General features: G+C 48.1%; 1 protein-coding gene across 1 annotated transcript in view; it reads right to left on the reverse strand.

The window, feature by feature from the left end:
• cacna1ba (calcium channel, voltage-dependent, N type, alpha 1B subunit, a) overlaps nucleotides 1-17,049 on the reverse strand; it is a 54,467-nt gene that overhangs the window by 31,919 nt on the left and 5,499 nt on the right. The window contains 4 exon segments of the mRNA XM_047048753.1: nucleotides 67-170; nucleotides 5,115-5,302; nucleotides 5,452-5,604; nucleotides 5,708-5,799. Of these exon segments, the coding sequence (XP_046904709.1) occupies nucleotides 67-170; nucleotides 5,115-5,302; nucleotides 5,452-5,604; nucleotides 5,708-5,799 (537 nt within the window).

Here is a 17,049-nt window from a genome sequence, read left to right on the forward strand (position 1 = left end):
AGAGAGTGTGTGCGTGTGTGTGTGTGTGTGTGTGTGTGTCAGAGTGTGTGTGTGAGGAACACTCACCCTGACAGGACCCCCAGCACCAGGTTGAGCATGAAGAAGGAGCCGATGATGATGAGAGGGATGAAGTAGAGCCAGTTCCACGTGTTCCCCGAGGCATCGTTGGCCTGCACCCACAAACACACAACACACAAACACGCACACACACCCACACACACGCACACACAGGCACGCACACACATGGGTACACACAAGGGAAAAAGGCTCACCGTTGGTTTATTCAAAACACACAGCGTGTTGTTTGCCAACAAGAACACCAGTGTTCTGTGATGTCGACACTTCCATCGTGTACTACAAAGTAGTAGTACACCCGAGTGTACACTTCAACTCTCCAAAGTGGCAGCCATACATGCTCAAGATCCATCCAATCCTGCGCGCCTGCTGCCTATGCAACATCAGAAATAAATCATCCCGCGGACTCAAGATGTAGTGCCTTGATGGTGGATCATCAGCCGCGCCGGAAAATGACGCTTTTTTTCCCAGCCAGGGCTGTAGGGAATCACACCTGAGGCAGTCAGACAAGCTCGCTCTACAGTCGCCTCACACTGCCTCCCCCCCCCCCCTCACCCAGGCCCCTGGCTGATCCCACTGTCAGATTCATGGGGGCGATGGTAAGAGAAAACAGGGAGAAGTGCTCGGCTTCGATGAGGCGTGGAGGAACCCTTTCCAGGGCTCAGATCCTCTCCCGACCGTCCCCACGCTCCATTATCTTCTGTCTGTAATTGCACGAGGGGCCTGGGGGGTGCTGAGTCAGCAGGTCAAAACACATACAAATGGTTGTTTTTCGAAAACACCCCCCCCCCCCCCCCCCCGAAACGCACGCAAGTGTCCATACACACACACGCACACACGAGCACACCCGCGTGCGGATCCGCGCGCACGCGAACGCAGATACACAAACGCAAGCGCGTGCATCTACCCCCTCTCCTATCATCAGTTGTCTCTACAGTAGCCAGTCCATTGCATAAAACCACCACCTAATGGCCTGTTCCACCACCACTCGCACAGGCACACACTAAACTCCTCCATCCTGATAGCTAGGTGTGTTCTAGTCGATGGCTTCCTGACATTCTCTTTGTGCCTCAGAGGTTTCCAGAAAGATCTCCCATTCAGCTCTGCCACAGATATACTGGAGGGAAAACACGTCTACCTTTCTGATACTCTCATGCCCCAAAATCTGAAAACAAGAGCAAAGAGTTGGAGCGGCGGAGAGAGAGGGGAAACCAGAGGGGCTTAAGAGAGAAATGGCTTTACTGCCGTAACCAACACCATCCCCAACTCCCCAATGGGAGCCAATAAAAACAGCATGAGCTTCAGGGGATAGGAAAGTGGAGGGGGCACGCACCACAACAACAACACCAAACAGAAGATGGTGATGGCGTGGATATCTATACTGGTATTAGTGCAAGCAACTTAACCAGCCTGCTGTTCCTCCATCGGACTGCACTAAAATGGAAAGGGCTGTGGCTGAGGGAAGGCATATTGACCCAAAGTTCTAGTGTCCAGGATAACAGGATTAAGTGGGAGAGAGCCGAGGCTGGTTGGCAGGCTGGAGGGGAGTTGGGTTGCCATTATCCCCCTTCTTGAGCGCTCAGACCCATTCTTCTCCATCAGGTCCCCCAGGGGGCGGGGGCTCTGCCAGGACTGGAATTTTACACAGACTGAAAAGACAGGAATCTATCAAGGCTTGGCTTTGGGAACATAGTGCACCAGCATAGGACAGTTCGTAGCTCCCTCCTAGAAGGTTACTGGCAATGACGATAGATGGTTTTCAATTGAGAGTTATTTTACTGGAATGGATTTAAAGCTTTTTTTATTATTATTATTCCAGCACCCAAGACATCCAAAAGTCTTTCCATTTTTGCAGAATCCCCTTCCTTTTGAAGTTCTGAAGCTTACAATTGGTTTCAGTCATCAGATTTCAGGACCATGGACAGTAACCTAACCACGCACCTTCACCCCAATCCATTTCCTGTCTCTCCAGTCATTTCCGCAACACACCCAGACACTCTGTCGCGCTCCGCATGGCTTCCTCGTCCATCTCTGCTCCCTCAGGGGCTATTTTTAAACATTAACCAGTGATTCATCAATACAGCAATCAGGCCAAACAAGCTGGCAAGGTGTCAGAACAACACACGCACGGACACACACACACACACACAGGTTGATATGGAGGAGAGGATATATACACAGGATGCAGGATGCATTGTGGTACTGCCGAATCCACAGCAAGGCAAATCTAATAGTACACCATTTGTCACAAGGACCTTGCTTCCTAAACGTGACAGGAGGGGCCAGAGAGCCCTATAGAGGCCCATCTCACTGTCAGTGCATTATCTGTCGTCAGAGACATCCAGCCCCGGACCTTGAATAAAAGAAGGGAGGGAACCCATCGACGATAGAACAGCCATCAGTCATTAGAGCGAGAGACAATTAGCTTTCATCCCCCCACCGCCTCACCCCCCTCCCTAAAACTGTTACCCTGCCGACAGACATCCAGTCAGCACAGTTAACATGGTTATGTAGCCATAGACTGCAGGATCAATAATAGTCATACACCACTTGCAATCAAATACACTAACGCACCAATTACCATCGTTGAAACATCTACACCCCACTGGCTTACAGTACAAGCACTTGTACAGACAGTACAGGTTAACTGGCTTTGTAGAAGGATCCTTGGGTTTAGCTTTCAGTTGGTTACAGGTTTCGGTTGGGTCTAGGTGCTGATCTGTGGGCATCTGTTGAGCCCTCTGTGACACTGCTCGTAAAGAAGGGCCACACAAATCCAATTGGATTAGATTAGATTTGTCGTGGAAATAAACAAAACAGGGTCAAGAGTGAACGTCGAAGAGAAGAAGGACAAACTGTCTTCAATGGGAGGGCTTTCTGATGTGTTTCAACCCGCTCCTCCTCCATGTCTCTGGGTCGTAAACATCCCGTTGTCCTGTGCCAGGGTGCCATCAAAAGGCCTGGCAGACGGGCTTGTGTTCACAGGTGGTTTGGAAGCCATCTCACCGAGGGGGGGCCAGCGCTGGGCTGGCACCGCTCTGGGACCGCTCCCTTGGGCCAAGCTGTCAGTTTCAGCCCCTGGCCTTTCTCTGGCACTGAGAACAGTGTAGGGTAGGGCTAGTCTGGGCTGGGCTGAATTGGGTTGAGCAAGGAAGGAAGGCAGGGTAGGGTAGGGTAGTTTATCTGCCTGTCTGTCTGCCTGCCTGCCTGTCTTTCTGTGTACCTCCCCACTAGTCAGCTCTTTGAGATGGGCTCAGAATGCTAAAGCTGTTGCAGACTATCCTCACAACATGGACAAACAACTACACAACGTTTTTCCTCAAACAACTGCAGCGTATCAAAAAAACGATGGAATTCCCCTGCTTGCAGAGTCGACGAGCCCACCTACGGACCATGAGAGATAGAGAAAAAGAGATACTTTTTCTCGTAAACATCGATTTGATTTAATCTAGATTTTCCGTTAGTTATACACGTTTCAGGGTGTCAGTATGGGACTGTACAGCTTTCTAACTGCCAGTTTGTTCTAAACCCTGTCCGCGGGGCAGAGGTCTGATCGCAGCCAGATGGATGGCCGATCTGATGAAGTCAACACACGCCCCTTAACGACAGGAAATGAAACGGACAACCAGAACCACCCCTCGACTTCCATATTTCAATCAGACACCACCAATCATATTCCAACAGGTCAACATCCACCCCATTCCCCACACACACACACACACCCATCACCCCCCCCCCCCAACCCTGAGTGCACATTATCTGCCTGTCAGTCAGGCTAGGACAGAGGAGACAGGGATGGATGGAGGAATGATCTCAACCTGCCCGTCGTGTACTCCGAGGCTAATTCTGGATTAACGGCGTCGACTAATGGGATTATCCATCATACAAGCGGTGACGCCGCCTGATGCTGCTGACTGAGGCTAAAGCGCAGCCTCTGCCCCTGATGTCAGACGTGAGGACAATCATCTGGACCCAGAGGCACCAGGGGACCTGATCAAGCCGTACTGATCTGTCCTCAAACGACTCATCGAGCCTCCGATCATGACACATCCCACCATTCACTTCAGTGCTAATTGTCTGAATTGGATTGGAGCCGACTTGCAGGAGTCAAACAGCCAATTCGAATCCATCTGTCATGGATTCACTAGACTGCCCTTCCCAGCTTCGAGACGTTGCCTAGTCTCTACGCCAAGAGCTCGCTTCGCTAGGCCATCCCCGGCATTTAGACCGAGCCCCTCCGTGCCAGAGGGAGGGAGGGAGGGAGGGAGGGCCTCGTGAGCTAGCAAGCCCTCCTCTGTAGGTGGGCTCCACGTCCCTCTGCCAGTGTCAGGGCATCGTGTTGGCAGCTCCAGGCCAGAGAGGAGCTGGCATATGCTGCCACTTATCAGGCCTGGCAGAAGTGGGCACCAAGCAGAAAGAACACAACGTGTCGATTTCGGAGAAAAAATCCGTAGACCTGGGAAAATGTGTACCGTATATATCTGAAATATAGCTCAGACCAGCTCAGTTATTCCTCAATTTCAGCAAACCATTGACTGCCTATTCTACTTACTATCCTATACTAATACTTGTCTATACTACAACATCACACGATGCTCTTCAACCCGCTGGAGGCATTCAATATTTCATGCTGTTACATAATCACTTCCTCTGCTTGATGTAATTGCCACTTTTATGCAAATGTACCAATTCTGATTGGTTTTAAAAGCTCCACTCAGATCCTAGAGGGATTTAACCCAGTGACTCACCCGGCAACCGGCTCAAAGGGCGTGAAAGCGACTTCCAATGGAAGACAAGCTGCTCTGATGAAGAGGACCACCAGCTATCATCTAGCTCTAAGCTACCAGTGCATGTCAAACAGACTCAAGAACACGTCCCTTGAATAGTTCAGCGTCCATCCTCAATCAATCCATGATGGATTCCCAACCATGACTCCCATGTGGGTGTCAAATAGCATCTCAGTCCTGTGTCAGAGCCCGTACATCGTGGGCGTGCTTTGGGGGGGAGGGGGGAGTTTGGGTGAAGCCCTGCTGACTCACATTGTAGAGGATATCCACCCAGCCCTCCATGGTGATGCACTGGAAGACGGTGAGAATGGCAAACAGGATGTTGTCAAAGTTAGTGATGCCGTAGTTGGGGCCCAGCCAGTACTCCTGACACAGGGTGCCAATGGGGCAGGTCCTGGCTGGGTTCTCCAGTCCACAGGGGAAGTCTGCCATCTGCTCACCTGTGACACACACACACACACACAAGAAGAACACACACACAATAAGGACACAAACTCATGTACACACAAACATCCTGGATTAAAAGCGTTGGCCCAGTGATTACATGCTATGGACATCTTTGGAGGGTGAAACAAATGAGAATGCCTACCGGTGTCATTCCTGAAGCAGGTCCGGTGAAACTTGCCCATGTAAAAGTCCAAGCCGATAATGGCGAACATGAGGATCGCAAAAAACAGCAACATGCCTATCTGCAGCAGGGGCACCATGGCTTTCATAATGGATTTCAACACCACCTGGAGACCTGGCACACAGAAACACACGTTCAAATGGATCCATTTACTCTGGCCATCCATATGACACTGGTGAAACTGCAGAGGAACCGATTTCAAAAGTGGAAGACTTACTCGGGATTCCAGACACCAGTTTGAGAGGTCGTAAGACTCTGACCGCCCTTAGTGTTCGTAAATCAAAGTCGGCCCCAGCCGTGGCCAGAATCCTGTCCGCAAACATCGAGAGCATGTGGTTAACGTTTATACGGACAGCACGGCTAAATCTTAATCCACAAACTCAAACCCGCCAATGACACACAAAACATCTTAGACGGTCAACGTAAAATGAGCACATTCCTCAACCGTACAGCATCTGCAAAGTGTCATATTTTGTCTGGAATTTGGCCTCCAGAAATCCCTTCATAGAATTGAAATTGCTATTCGTGACGACCATCCACTACATGTGTTCATAGAGAATCTGTGGCACGAGTCCGGAATACGTAACTATGATACAGAGAAAGTATTGGCTGAAAGCCAATCAGCCTGTAGATTGGAGGAGAATATAAATGATTTCACACGCATGTTGGTATGCAGAGAGTGTACCATCCAACACTGAGAGACCAAACAGCATGTAAAGAAGTTGTATTTGGGTCTCCGCTTTCCCTTGACTTAAATAGGAAGAACCTTGTGTTAAGCTGTGTGTGTATGTGTGTGTATCTGAATGTTGGGTGTACAGTGTGTGTGTGCGTGTATGTGTGTGTATCTGAATGTTGGGTGTACAGTGTGTGTGTGTGTGTGTGTATGTGTGTGTATCTGAATGTTGGGTGTACAGTGTGTGTGTGTGTGTGTGTGTGTGTGTGTGTATGTGTGTGTATCTGAATGTTGGGTTTACAGTGTGTGTGTGTGTGTGTGTGTATGTGTATGTATCTGAATGTTGGGTGTACAGTGTGTGTGTGTGTGTATGTGTGTGTATCTGAATGTTGGGTGTACAGTGTGTGTGTGTGTGTATGTGTGTGTATCTGAATGTTGGGTGTACAGTGTGTGTGTGTGTGTATGTGTGTGTATCTGAATGTTGGGTGTACAGTGTGTGTGTGTGTATGTGTGTCTTCCACGTGGCAGGGTTCTGGCTGAGCTGTTAAAAGGCATCTCGTCACCCGCCTGGGGGTCTGCATCCTCAAAACACTCCTGCCTAAAACCTTGTCCCCTCGTTAACAGTCATCCGACTGCACTCTAGTCTCAGAGAGAAGTATGCGTGTGTACGTGTGGGGGTGTGGGGGGGTAGTGGGAACAACGAGGAGGAGGGGTGGATGTGCATGAATACATTTGCTTCTGCTTCCCGAATGTCTCTCTCTCTCTCCCTCTCTCTCTCCCTCTCCCTCTCCCTCTCCCTCTCCCTCTCCCTCTCCCTCTCCCTCTCCCTCTCCCTCTCCCCCTCCCTCCCTCCCTCCCTCCCTCCCTCCCTCTCTCTCTCTCTCTCTCTCTCTCTCTCTCTCTCTCTCTCTCCCTCCCTCCCTCCCTCCCTCCCTCCCTCCCTCCCTCCCTCCCTCCCTCCCTCCCTCCCTCCCTCCCTCCCTCCCCCCTCTCTCTCTCTCTCTCTCTCTCTCTCTCTCTTTCTCTCTCTCTGTAGCAGCTGAGCCCAGGGGATCAGGCCAGCAGTCTGTGCTGTCTCAGGTAGTGTGGAGCCACAGCCGGCTGGGAACACTGACACAGACAAACAGAACGTCCGGGAGGTACAGCTCTGCACTCAAATGAGCGGAAGAATGTTGGCTCTGGGAACAACACAACCCCCAGAGTGGGGGCAATCCTAGGCTAAAGGCCAGGGGGGGGCCGAACTCCGATTCAAGGGGCGTTTCAAAATGGCGGCCGGCTTATTCAAATCTAGCTCTCCGTGATAATCAGGTGAGGGGGGTTTTCTTTTGCTAGATTCACTGCAGGGTGGGGAAAACCTATAATTGCTTTGTTTCATTCCATTCAAAGGGTAATTCCCAGTCCTCACTCCAGGATGGTAATTAATCCAGGCATACAGATGCATTCCCTGATGGGTTGAACTAATTGCAAGGGAAAGAATGACGAAATGAACTCAATCACCTTTTTCCACCTCAAGCGGACAAAAACAACACATATCTATAACTGGGAGCAGGAGGGAGCTCTATTACCCTGCTGTTGGACTCAATCTCTGTGAAATAACATCGTCTCCTCGTGATCTAGCTTGCTAGTCTAATGTTCCAGACTGCAGCTGCCTGGCATTGTGAAATATAGATCACTTATCTCCTCTGAAATGAGCCTCCCTCTCTCTCGTTCCCTCTCTCTCTGCGAGAGAGAGAGAGCACTGCCTGCTCGTCTCCCCTCCTTCCCTCCTTCCCTGTTTCCCTGTCTCCCAAATTTCTTGTCTCCCTCCCTCCCTCCCTGTCTGCCAGCCTGCTTTCCTGCCTTCCTGCAGTGTCGGCTGTGTGTCCCCGCTGGCAGAAAAGCGAAAGGCCTCAGGTCTTCAGCAGTATTCTCCTGAATCATTCACAGAAAGAACAAGCGTGGCGCATACAAATCCTGGTATTCCAGCTGTGGCTTGGTTTTTTGCTTTGCTCCCGAATCCAACCCTGAGCTACCAAGTAGGATTTTGGCAGTCAGACAAATGAACCAGGTCTCATATGACAAAACAACAGTGCAGGTTGTGTACTGTAACTCCTGCCAACAGGAGGAAGACAGGGGCCAAGAATTCATATCCGGCAACCTGCAATGAGAACAGAAGCCAGTGTGTCTGCGCGTGCGTTTAAGAAGTGTGGGTACGAATACAAGAGGTGTTTGTGTACCAGTGTGAGTGCGTGTGTTTGTGTGCGTGTGTGTGCATGAATTTTCCCATTCAGGCTCTTACTGGATAACACAGTGCAGAAGGCCCTACACCATGCCTGTCTGTTTGGGCGCCATTTAGCTGGGTCAGAGATTCTGCCGTGCCAGCCAAAGGCATTAGCACGTTGCCCCACATCACTGAGCAGTGAGAATTCAGAACAAACGTTCTTTCCCTAAGGGCTTACTGCCACTGTTAGAGACCTGCAGTGTCCCACAGCCCTTCTGTCTACCAAACTGATAGCACCATAAGTCAACTTCAGCTTTTTATTAAATTAAATTCTATAAACCTAGCTCAGCAGACCCTCAAATGAATGGCGGTCCACCAAAATTGCTGAAATGAGAAACAGACACAGCATTTGCAAAATAACTGAATATTTATGATTGGTTTTTTTTGCGCCCTCTTGCCAGGCTTACCTAAATGAACGACTGATTTATGCCATTTCCTGTTGGTGGGGGACGTGTGCTTGTTGCTAATCGAAAGCATAAAATCCGTGCTGAACTCCCTGCCGCTCAGCATCAACAATGCTTCAAACGAGTCTTTCTGAGTATTGTCCCCCAGACTCACTTAACTGCTCGGAGAAGCCAGTGTTGTGTGAAGACATTCCATATGGGCCCAACATGAACAAACAACATCTGGATCAGGCAGGAGAAAAAGGCCTTTCTCCTACTACCCCAGGCATGTGCTAGGAGATTAGCTACCTAATGGCCCTTCGGATAGTGGTGGGGGACAGCTGTGGGGGGCAGACATTCTTACTTTCCACCAAACTACCGAGCTAGCATTTCTCCCACCTGCAGAGAGAGTACCACAGGTCTTTTCTACAGTAGCCTACTTGCAGTATAACCACAAACAGCGTATTGCTTTTTGTTGTTCTTCCGGAAAAAAAAAATGGGATTGCAACTGCATATGAAACAACATGTTTGCTGATGAACTTGCTGGAAATGAAACTAATCAAATCCTAAATGGCTCGATAATTATGCACGGGACCAATCATCACTCACTACAGCGATTCCAAAGGTATTCATCATTTACTGAGCTCAGGGGCTGCTTACCAAGTAATAATGCATTACGCTTGCATACTCAAACTCAGACAACATGAGTAAAAAGTCAAACACATTAGTTTGATGATCAATTAGTCAGCCATGTTTGTTTACAAACACCTCCCCGGAGAAGTCAGAGGGAACAACAATCCACCAGGCCTTGCCTAGGTAGCAGCTGACAGCATCAGAAAGCAGGGTCACACTGGCAGGCAGAGGGAGACTGAAGGTGAAGGGTGGTGGGTTCGTTACTATCTTCGCGGGATATTTCGGTCCGCTGAGTGATCTGTGACGAGACAAGTGATAGCTCTGTGTGCACAGTAAGTGACAGGTGCTCACGTGTTGGTGGTCTGAGAAGAGAGAGAAGAGGGAGGGAGGGAGGGAGTAGGAGGCCACAGCCGAGAGATGGATGTCCTGTCGGCCTGGAGACGACAACAACAGATTCGGGATCAAACAAGAGGCAGCTCGAACCACAGCTACATTGGATGTATGCGAGGCAACGATATGGTAAAAAAAAACACGTTGTTTTTCTTCCGAAGCATCTTCAGACATTGTTCTTTCTTCAGCGACCATCCATGACTCTTTAGCAGACGCTCTCATCCAAAGGAGTGCACAGCACGCGGGGCTATTTGATCCCATGGCCTCTTAATTTGCAGTCAGATGTTCAACCAATGAGCTGTACCCTCCTCCAGCCGTCCTCCTACTCCTGAAGTAATTTGTTCGGCTGTCAGGTGTATTTGATACAATGTGGAATCTAGTCGTGGAGAAACCAAGCGCAACGGCAAGTCGTCCAAACATAAACACTTTGTGAAAGATGGATACGGAGTGGAAATAGTCTGATGCATCAAATTTTCACAATTAATCTAATGCAGTTGAGCGTGCAAGGTTTTAGAGAATTGACACAGTCACTGCCTTGGGTAATTTATTAGTTTATTAGTTTAGTTTGTTCAGCTTGGATGAATTATACATTTTCCGATGGCTACTTATATGTGGAGTAGACTTCAGGTTTGTCTGAGACAAGGCCTTGGATACATGTCTGTGCTAACCAGTAGGAGAAGAGATACTTTGGACAGTTATAACCCTGGACTACAGTACATCAAACTGCCCAACACTGACACGGTAGACTTGTGTGATAGAGGCTAAACTGATAATAGGGCATATAAAGAGGCTACTAAAATTCCCACCTGTACTGTATATCGCTTTGAATAAAAAGCATCCACAAAAAGAATACATGACATAGCATAATGGATGATGAAGATCCAGTTATAACTCTATTTGTACTAACTACATTTAGCACCTTTACAGTAGCTAATTCAGATCATCACAATGGAAAAGGGCAGCATCATCGGTTTCTTGCTACACCAGTGAGCAAAAAAAACCATCTATTTGTTCTACTGTAGGCTGTGAGAGGATGAAGTGAGTATTATGAGAGATCACAGGGAGCGTTAGCCGTAAGGGATGTGCATCGTTCTCATCGGTTTCACATCGCTTTCAGTGAGCATACACAAGTCTTTACAGTCCATGAAGCCCATCTCCAGTGAGCCTCCCCTTCTTTCCTGGGCTTGTACAATAGGTCTCTATAACCCCCATGTATACACACGCTTGCTGCAGTGCACATTGTTCTGTATATTTAATTCCAATGCGTTCGCACAACACCTCATTCAACGTGCATTACAACTCTATTATTTGCAGGCCGGGGGACATGCAGTGAGTCAGTAATTACTGAGCATTGGTTCATGCCTGAGCACAGTCACAGTACACATTGGAGGCATGAATAAAAGTCCAGGCTCTCCTCAGACTGTTCTGTCCATCACCAGCCAGCCAGTCAGCCAACCAGTCACCTAGCCAGCCAGACAGTCAGCCAACCAGTCACCTAGCTAGCCAGCCAATCAGCCAACCAGTCACCTAGCCAGCCAGCCAATCAGCCAACCAGTCATCTAGCCAGCCAGCCAATCAACCAGCCAGTAGCACGAAAAACGACAGAAATAGATTTGTCTCACTTCACCTTTGGAATAGAACATCCCATCACACACTTAGCAGTCATGATCTTGCGTAACCCTAACCAGGGACCTCCATCAGCAGCTTCAGACTACAGGTGACATGCAGAGGAGCCAGCGATGCAGAAGAGATAACCCATGGGGGCACACACACACACTCAGGTCTGGCCAGAGGATTTGAACAACCGTCGGTCTCCTCCTCTCCTACAATTTGACATAGTCTTCTCTTCTGTGACTTTGATAATGATAATGTTTCCCCGAGATGATTTTCAAATGGTAATAAATGGGATATTGAGCTGCCATGATTGCGCCGATCGCAGCGGAGCATGTCCTGTAAGCACTTGTTTGTAAGCCACATCAATATTACACTCTCATAGAGGGATGGTACCACAGTAAGATCTCCCGACAATCTCCGTTAATGATGGATATCTCAAGGAACACCTCTCATAATAAATTGTCCCATTGTGACGTTCAGTCCTGAGAACATCTAAATGACTACCAGATCCTGGCAAGGAGAGCTGGAGGAACGAGGGAGAGGCCAAGCAGTGAGGAATGAAAGAGCAGCCGTGTGAAGTTGGCGGCAGTGAAGTGAAGGATGAGAGCTGGGGGAAAAAAAGGCACCTTCTCCTGTTTTATTCATGCTCCTACAGTAGACCCTCCTGTGGGGGTGACAGAGCAGGTCTGACCACCCACAAATATACTGGGCGACGAGTTGGAGGAGCCTGCTTCAGGGTGGATCTGTTGGGCCCGGTGGGTGCTTGGTATACTTCCGCAGGAAAGCTGTGATTCGAGTCCTGCGTTTGAAGACGGCCCACAATCACGGTTCTATAAAATATTCGCGTCCATATTTCTGCGCTGAAGTCTAGAAAGCGAGGTTCAAATGTCCTGATTAATTCTATAATCATGGCTTTGTTTCCATAAGATAGATCGTTTTTATTGACATTCAACAGTACAGACAGAGTGCACATAACAGTGTAATTGAGAAATAAACAAGGGTTGCTGCACCCATGTATATATGAAACACAGCTGAAAAGAGAATTTGGCAAAGTCATAAAAAATGTAAAGGTTATTATGAAAGAGAGAGAAAAGAGAGATGGTGAGAGAGCGAAAGAGAATGAAAGAGATGGAGACGGAGAGAGGAAAAGAAAGAGACAGACAAAGAACGAAAGATAAGAGGAGGGACAGAGAGGGTCGAGAGACAAACAGAGAGCGACCAAGAGAAAGAGTTGTAGAAAGATGCAGACAGGGCTCTCCCTGCTAGCAAGGATGGCTGCTAGCTCAGGACGCAGGCGGAGGGGAAAGCCACAGTGGAGACGACGGGAGGCGTCACCATAGAAACAAAGGAGGCTCCGCTGATCTCATTAGAGTGGAGCAGCCCGGAGACGAGAGAGAGAGAGAGAGAGAGAGAGAGAGAGAGAGAGAGAGAGAGAGAGAGAGAGAGAGAGGGAGGGAGGGAGAGGGAGAGGGAGAGGGAGAGGGAGAGGGAGAGGGAGAGGGAGAGGGAGAGAGAGAGAGAGAGAGAGAGAGAGAGAGAGGGGTAGGAAATGGTTTTCCTTTCCTAATCGAAAGCAGTGATATGAACAGACTCGGTTGCAGTGTGCCTTCGTGGTTGCACAGCGATCAACAAAACGAGGTGGGCTTCCACACTTGTGATGTGAAAAGAAGAACAAAAAGGCAGAATCCCATTTATTTAGTGTGGTCGACAAGGTTTGTCTGAGAAAATATACTCCGATGGTGTGTGGAGGGAAGTCAAAAGAAGACATCTAGAAATGGAAACTGAATGTCCAATTCAATTGTAACACAACAATTTCCTCACTATCAAGAAAAAATCATGAAATAATGCACAAAAAGGTCCAATAAAGTTGTGAAAGGAAGACATCAGTAAAAAAAAAGATGATGTATACCATTTCCTTAACCCCCCCCCCAAACACTAATCAAGCAATAGAGCAGGAGACACCATGCTTGCTTGTCTCCATAGCAACCAAAATATCTCCCGCAAGAGAGCTGTGAGTTTTTAATGACAAACATATGTATTTTGACATATGGACGTGGAGCACTTTTCCAGTGTGATAGCATCTATTTGTGTCTGGGCTGATGGTGTGATTATAGTCTCACTAACTGCTCAGTGACTGAGAGTGTCTAGGTAATCATCCCATCGTTTCAGGCACATTTAGCTCGTCATGGCTACTTTGGTTATGGAACGTGGTTTTGACTATGCTGATTGCATGCTGATATCTGATTGGTTTGACAAGAAAAAGGCGGAGGGGCTTGGTAGCAGTAACACTGGAGCAGCACCGAACAGTAAACTGGCTTCTATGCTGGCCAGGCCAGGTCTCATAGACAAGGTTGCCTAATCAGCCATAATCAAAGTCCTTTATTTGGGGTACTATTTTATGTTGATGCATCTTATATTCAAATTATATTGTTGTTTGTGTATGTAAAGTACCTTTGGTGCATTATATCCCCCTCCCTCCCAACATGCAATACAGCCATCGCAGTGATGGGCTGTAAGTGCAGATCAATGATCTGACTTCAGACAGTGGGGCCAGTGCCAGTATCCATGTAATGGATATCAGGCTCACGTAATGACAACTCTGGGTCAATAAACTGCGCTCATTTCTATTTGGCAAAAGGACAGGGGTTGATAACAGGGCTAAGCAGGTCAAACTAACAGATTCTATAACAATTCTTCATCAAACGTCTCCCTCGGGAGAGTGGCACCTGTCCAAACTGCATCCGCAGAAATCGCTGACGGGCATTATGTCGATCTCATCCATTAAGAGCTACGACGCTACTACGCCGCGTTCATTCAAGCCAAGGGGGCCACAAGTGGTGCCTGCCCAGCGTGCCTTTTGGTAGGCTTCAAGTGCGCAGGGAGGGGCGGCAGTGCAGCGTGTGGAGAACCAGCCCCCCAGTTGCTCAGAGGAGACAAGTGTCTGGCTCACCACAGGTCCCTGGCACTCCCCGACGACAAGGCCTTCAGATCAATCAACTCCCCAGGGGTGGGCTGGGCGGAGACACCTCCCCCTCACCACCAACCGAAACCCCCCAGCCCCCCCCCCCCCCCGCGCGCGCGCGTGCGCGCCATCGATCCATGTCTGAAAGAGAGATCAACAGCTACTCCCTCTACCCAGCAGCAGAAAGCCCCGACTGAAATTTCTGTCTCCTCTCTCCGAAATCCCCTCCTTCCATTTCCTGGGACATTAGAAAGGCTGAAAGTGTCTGAGGTGAGCTATTCTGGGCAGATGGCCGGTGATTCCTGCTCGCTAACACAGCAAACACAGGTAACAGCTAACTGCGTGCACTCCAGACTTGAACAATGGGTCCAAAGTCTTATCAAAATCTCTTTTGTACTGATATCTACAGATGGCTTTCCGTAAAACATCTCAAACAAGCCACTAAAACATGAATTATAGCAGTCAAACAGGTCCTTCAGGATGCAGCACACTGTGACTGATATATTGGCCTCCTTCCAGACCTAACTTGTCAACAGCTATAATGCGTCATGTCTCTCCAATCACTTCCTGGTAGAGCAGTCCTTTCTTGGCGGCGGTGAGCAACTCTGTGCTCTAATACGGATAACAGAATGGGACATCCGCCCTTGTCACACACACACACACACACAAACAGGATCATCACCTTCATACACATCCCAGCTGAGTACAGTGCCCATGGGACTGCCACTCACCAAGACAGCTCCAGCCAGCTGGTCCTCATGTCACCCTCTCTCTCTCTCTCTCTCTCTCTCGCTCTCTCTCTCGCTCTCTCTCTCTCTCTCTCTCTCTCTCTCTCTCTCTCTTTCTCTCTCCCTCTCACCGTCTCTCTCTCGCGCCCTCTCTCTCTCTCTCACTCTCTCTCCCTGAGAAATTCCCTGCCACGCCAGTGCAAACAGTAAGAAACTACAACCCAGTGCTGAGTAGCAGGCAGCTTCATGACCCTGTAGTATTTAGACAGCATGAAGTGAGATCGCCGGTTCTCTTTCCACTCCAGCTTGTGAGGCGATCATGCATTGATTCCGTGAAAGGAGCATCCAGGTTTGCTATTCCTTTTGTGGAATTGTGACCAAATAAAATGACTCCACTTATAAAGAATTGTTTGTGGATTTGGCATGAATGCAGCTGGGAGTTATCTGGTGGGTTTCCAACCATGTCAATCATCCAACAATGCATAATAAATAACATTTCATAATTTGTATACTAACATTATATATGGGTACTGACATTGTTAAGAATAAATAGCCAACAGAAAGAATATGCAAGTTCACAGGGAATATTCTATCAGTAATAGTCCAGCTGGTCAGATTTCACAAAGTGCTTACTAGACATGCTCCCATGCTATCACTGCAATCATGGCAGCTCAATATTCCATTTATTACCATTTGAAAATCCTCTCAGGGAAACATTATCATTACCAATGTCATAGAAGAGCAGACTATCTCAAATGATAGCAGTAAATCAGACCTAAAGACACACTGACATGTTTTATCACTAGATCAGCAAAAAGAACAAGAATACTGCTGATAATCTACCCCAATAAATCTTCCCACCTTAGAAGAAGAAAAATAGTTTTACGAAGCAGGGAGCGGAAAAATGTAGCAATAATGACAGGAATGAGATGATCAATACCCTGAAAGCACTTTTATAATCTCTCATTTACCTCAGGGAACGGAGGGATCATTCACATTCACGTCGACACTGACAGAAATGTCGCTGCATGTACTGTAATGACAGCTCTCCTGATAAAGACAATAAATCAGCTTGGCAAAGGACTTAAAGAGAGGAATACGATCTCTACACACCTTCACAGTAAGGTTAGTTGAGGACAAGAGCGGGGGTTGGGTGCGTTCAGAGTTGATACAGATCCTCTCATCTTTTCATGCTGCTACCTACAAAACGGTCTTGCCGTCAGTGGTCTTAACTGAGATAAATCATCTGTATTACAAGTATAGCATTGAATAGTTCAGAGATCTCTTAAAACTTGCACCTAACCTTCATGGAGTGGGTCAAATGCTCGCAGCAATAGAAAGTGGGCTACTTCATCTACAGTGAAAATGTAATTAATAATTCATCTGTTTGTTTTACTGCATTTTCTGGCTGATTATAAACGATCCTCTCAGAAGCCCCTGGCTTATTTCAGGAGTATCTGTCCTGTATACAATATGCATTCGCTTTAGCCAGTCTCTAGATCCCTGAACCCATTATTGCAGTGCTAGTCAAACAGCTTAACTCCACCCCTATGCTGTGGACATGTGAGTGCACTGGTTGTGGAGTCTCGATAAAAACAATCCCCACAGGAAACGATGTAAACACCGTAGAAACCACACCCCTCTCCTCTCCAAAATAACATCTTAGACAATCCGTTGAGCGTGGTGCCAGGTTGAAATCAACAAAACAACATGTTTTAAGATTCTGCTGACACTACAATGCAGAGGAGCCGCCATATATGAGGCAAATATAGGACATCAGATGTGAAGGACTTCCTGTTGGGAACATCAGAGGGAATCATGGGAGAAAGATGACGGCGGCGGAGCCCAGCTGGGGCTGGTTACAACCTGAGAGGTGCCGGAAGACTCCAAATCAGTCAACTCTACTCTCTCTTCTC

The sequence above is a fragment of the Hypomesus transpacificus genome, chromosome 24, assembly GCF_021917145.1.
Source record: "Hypomesus transpacificus isolate Combined female chromosome 24, fHypTra1, whole genome shotgun sequence".
NCBI classification, from domain to species: Eukaryota; Metazoa; Chordata; class Actinopteri; order Osmeriformes; family Osmeridae; genus Hypomesus; species Hypomesus transpacificus.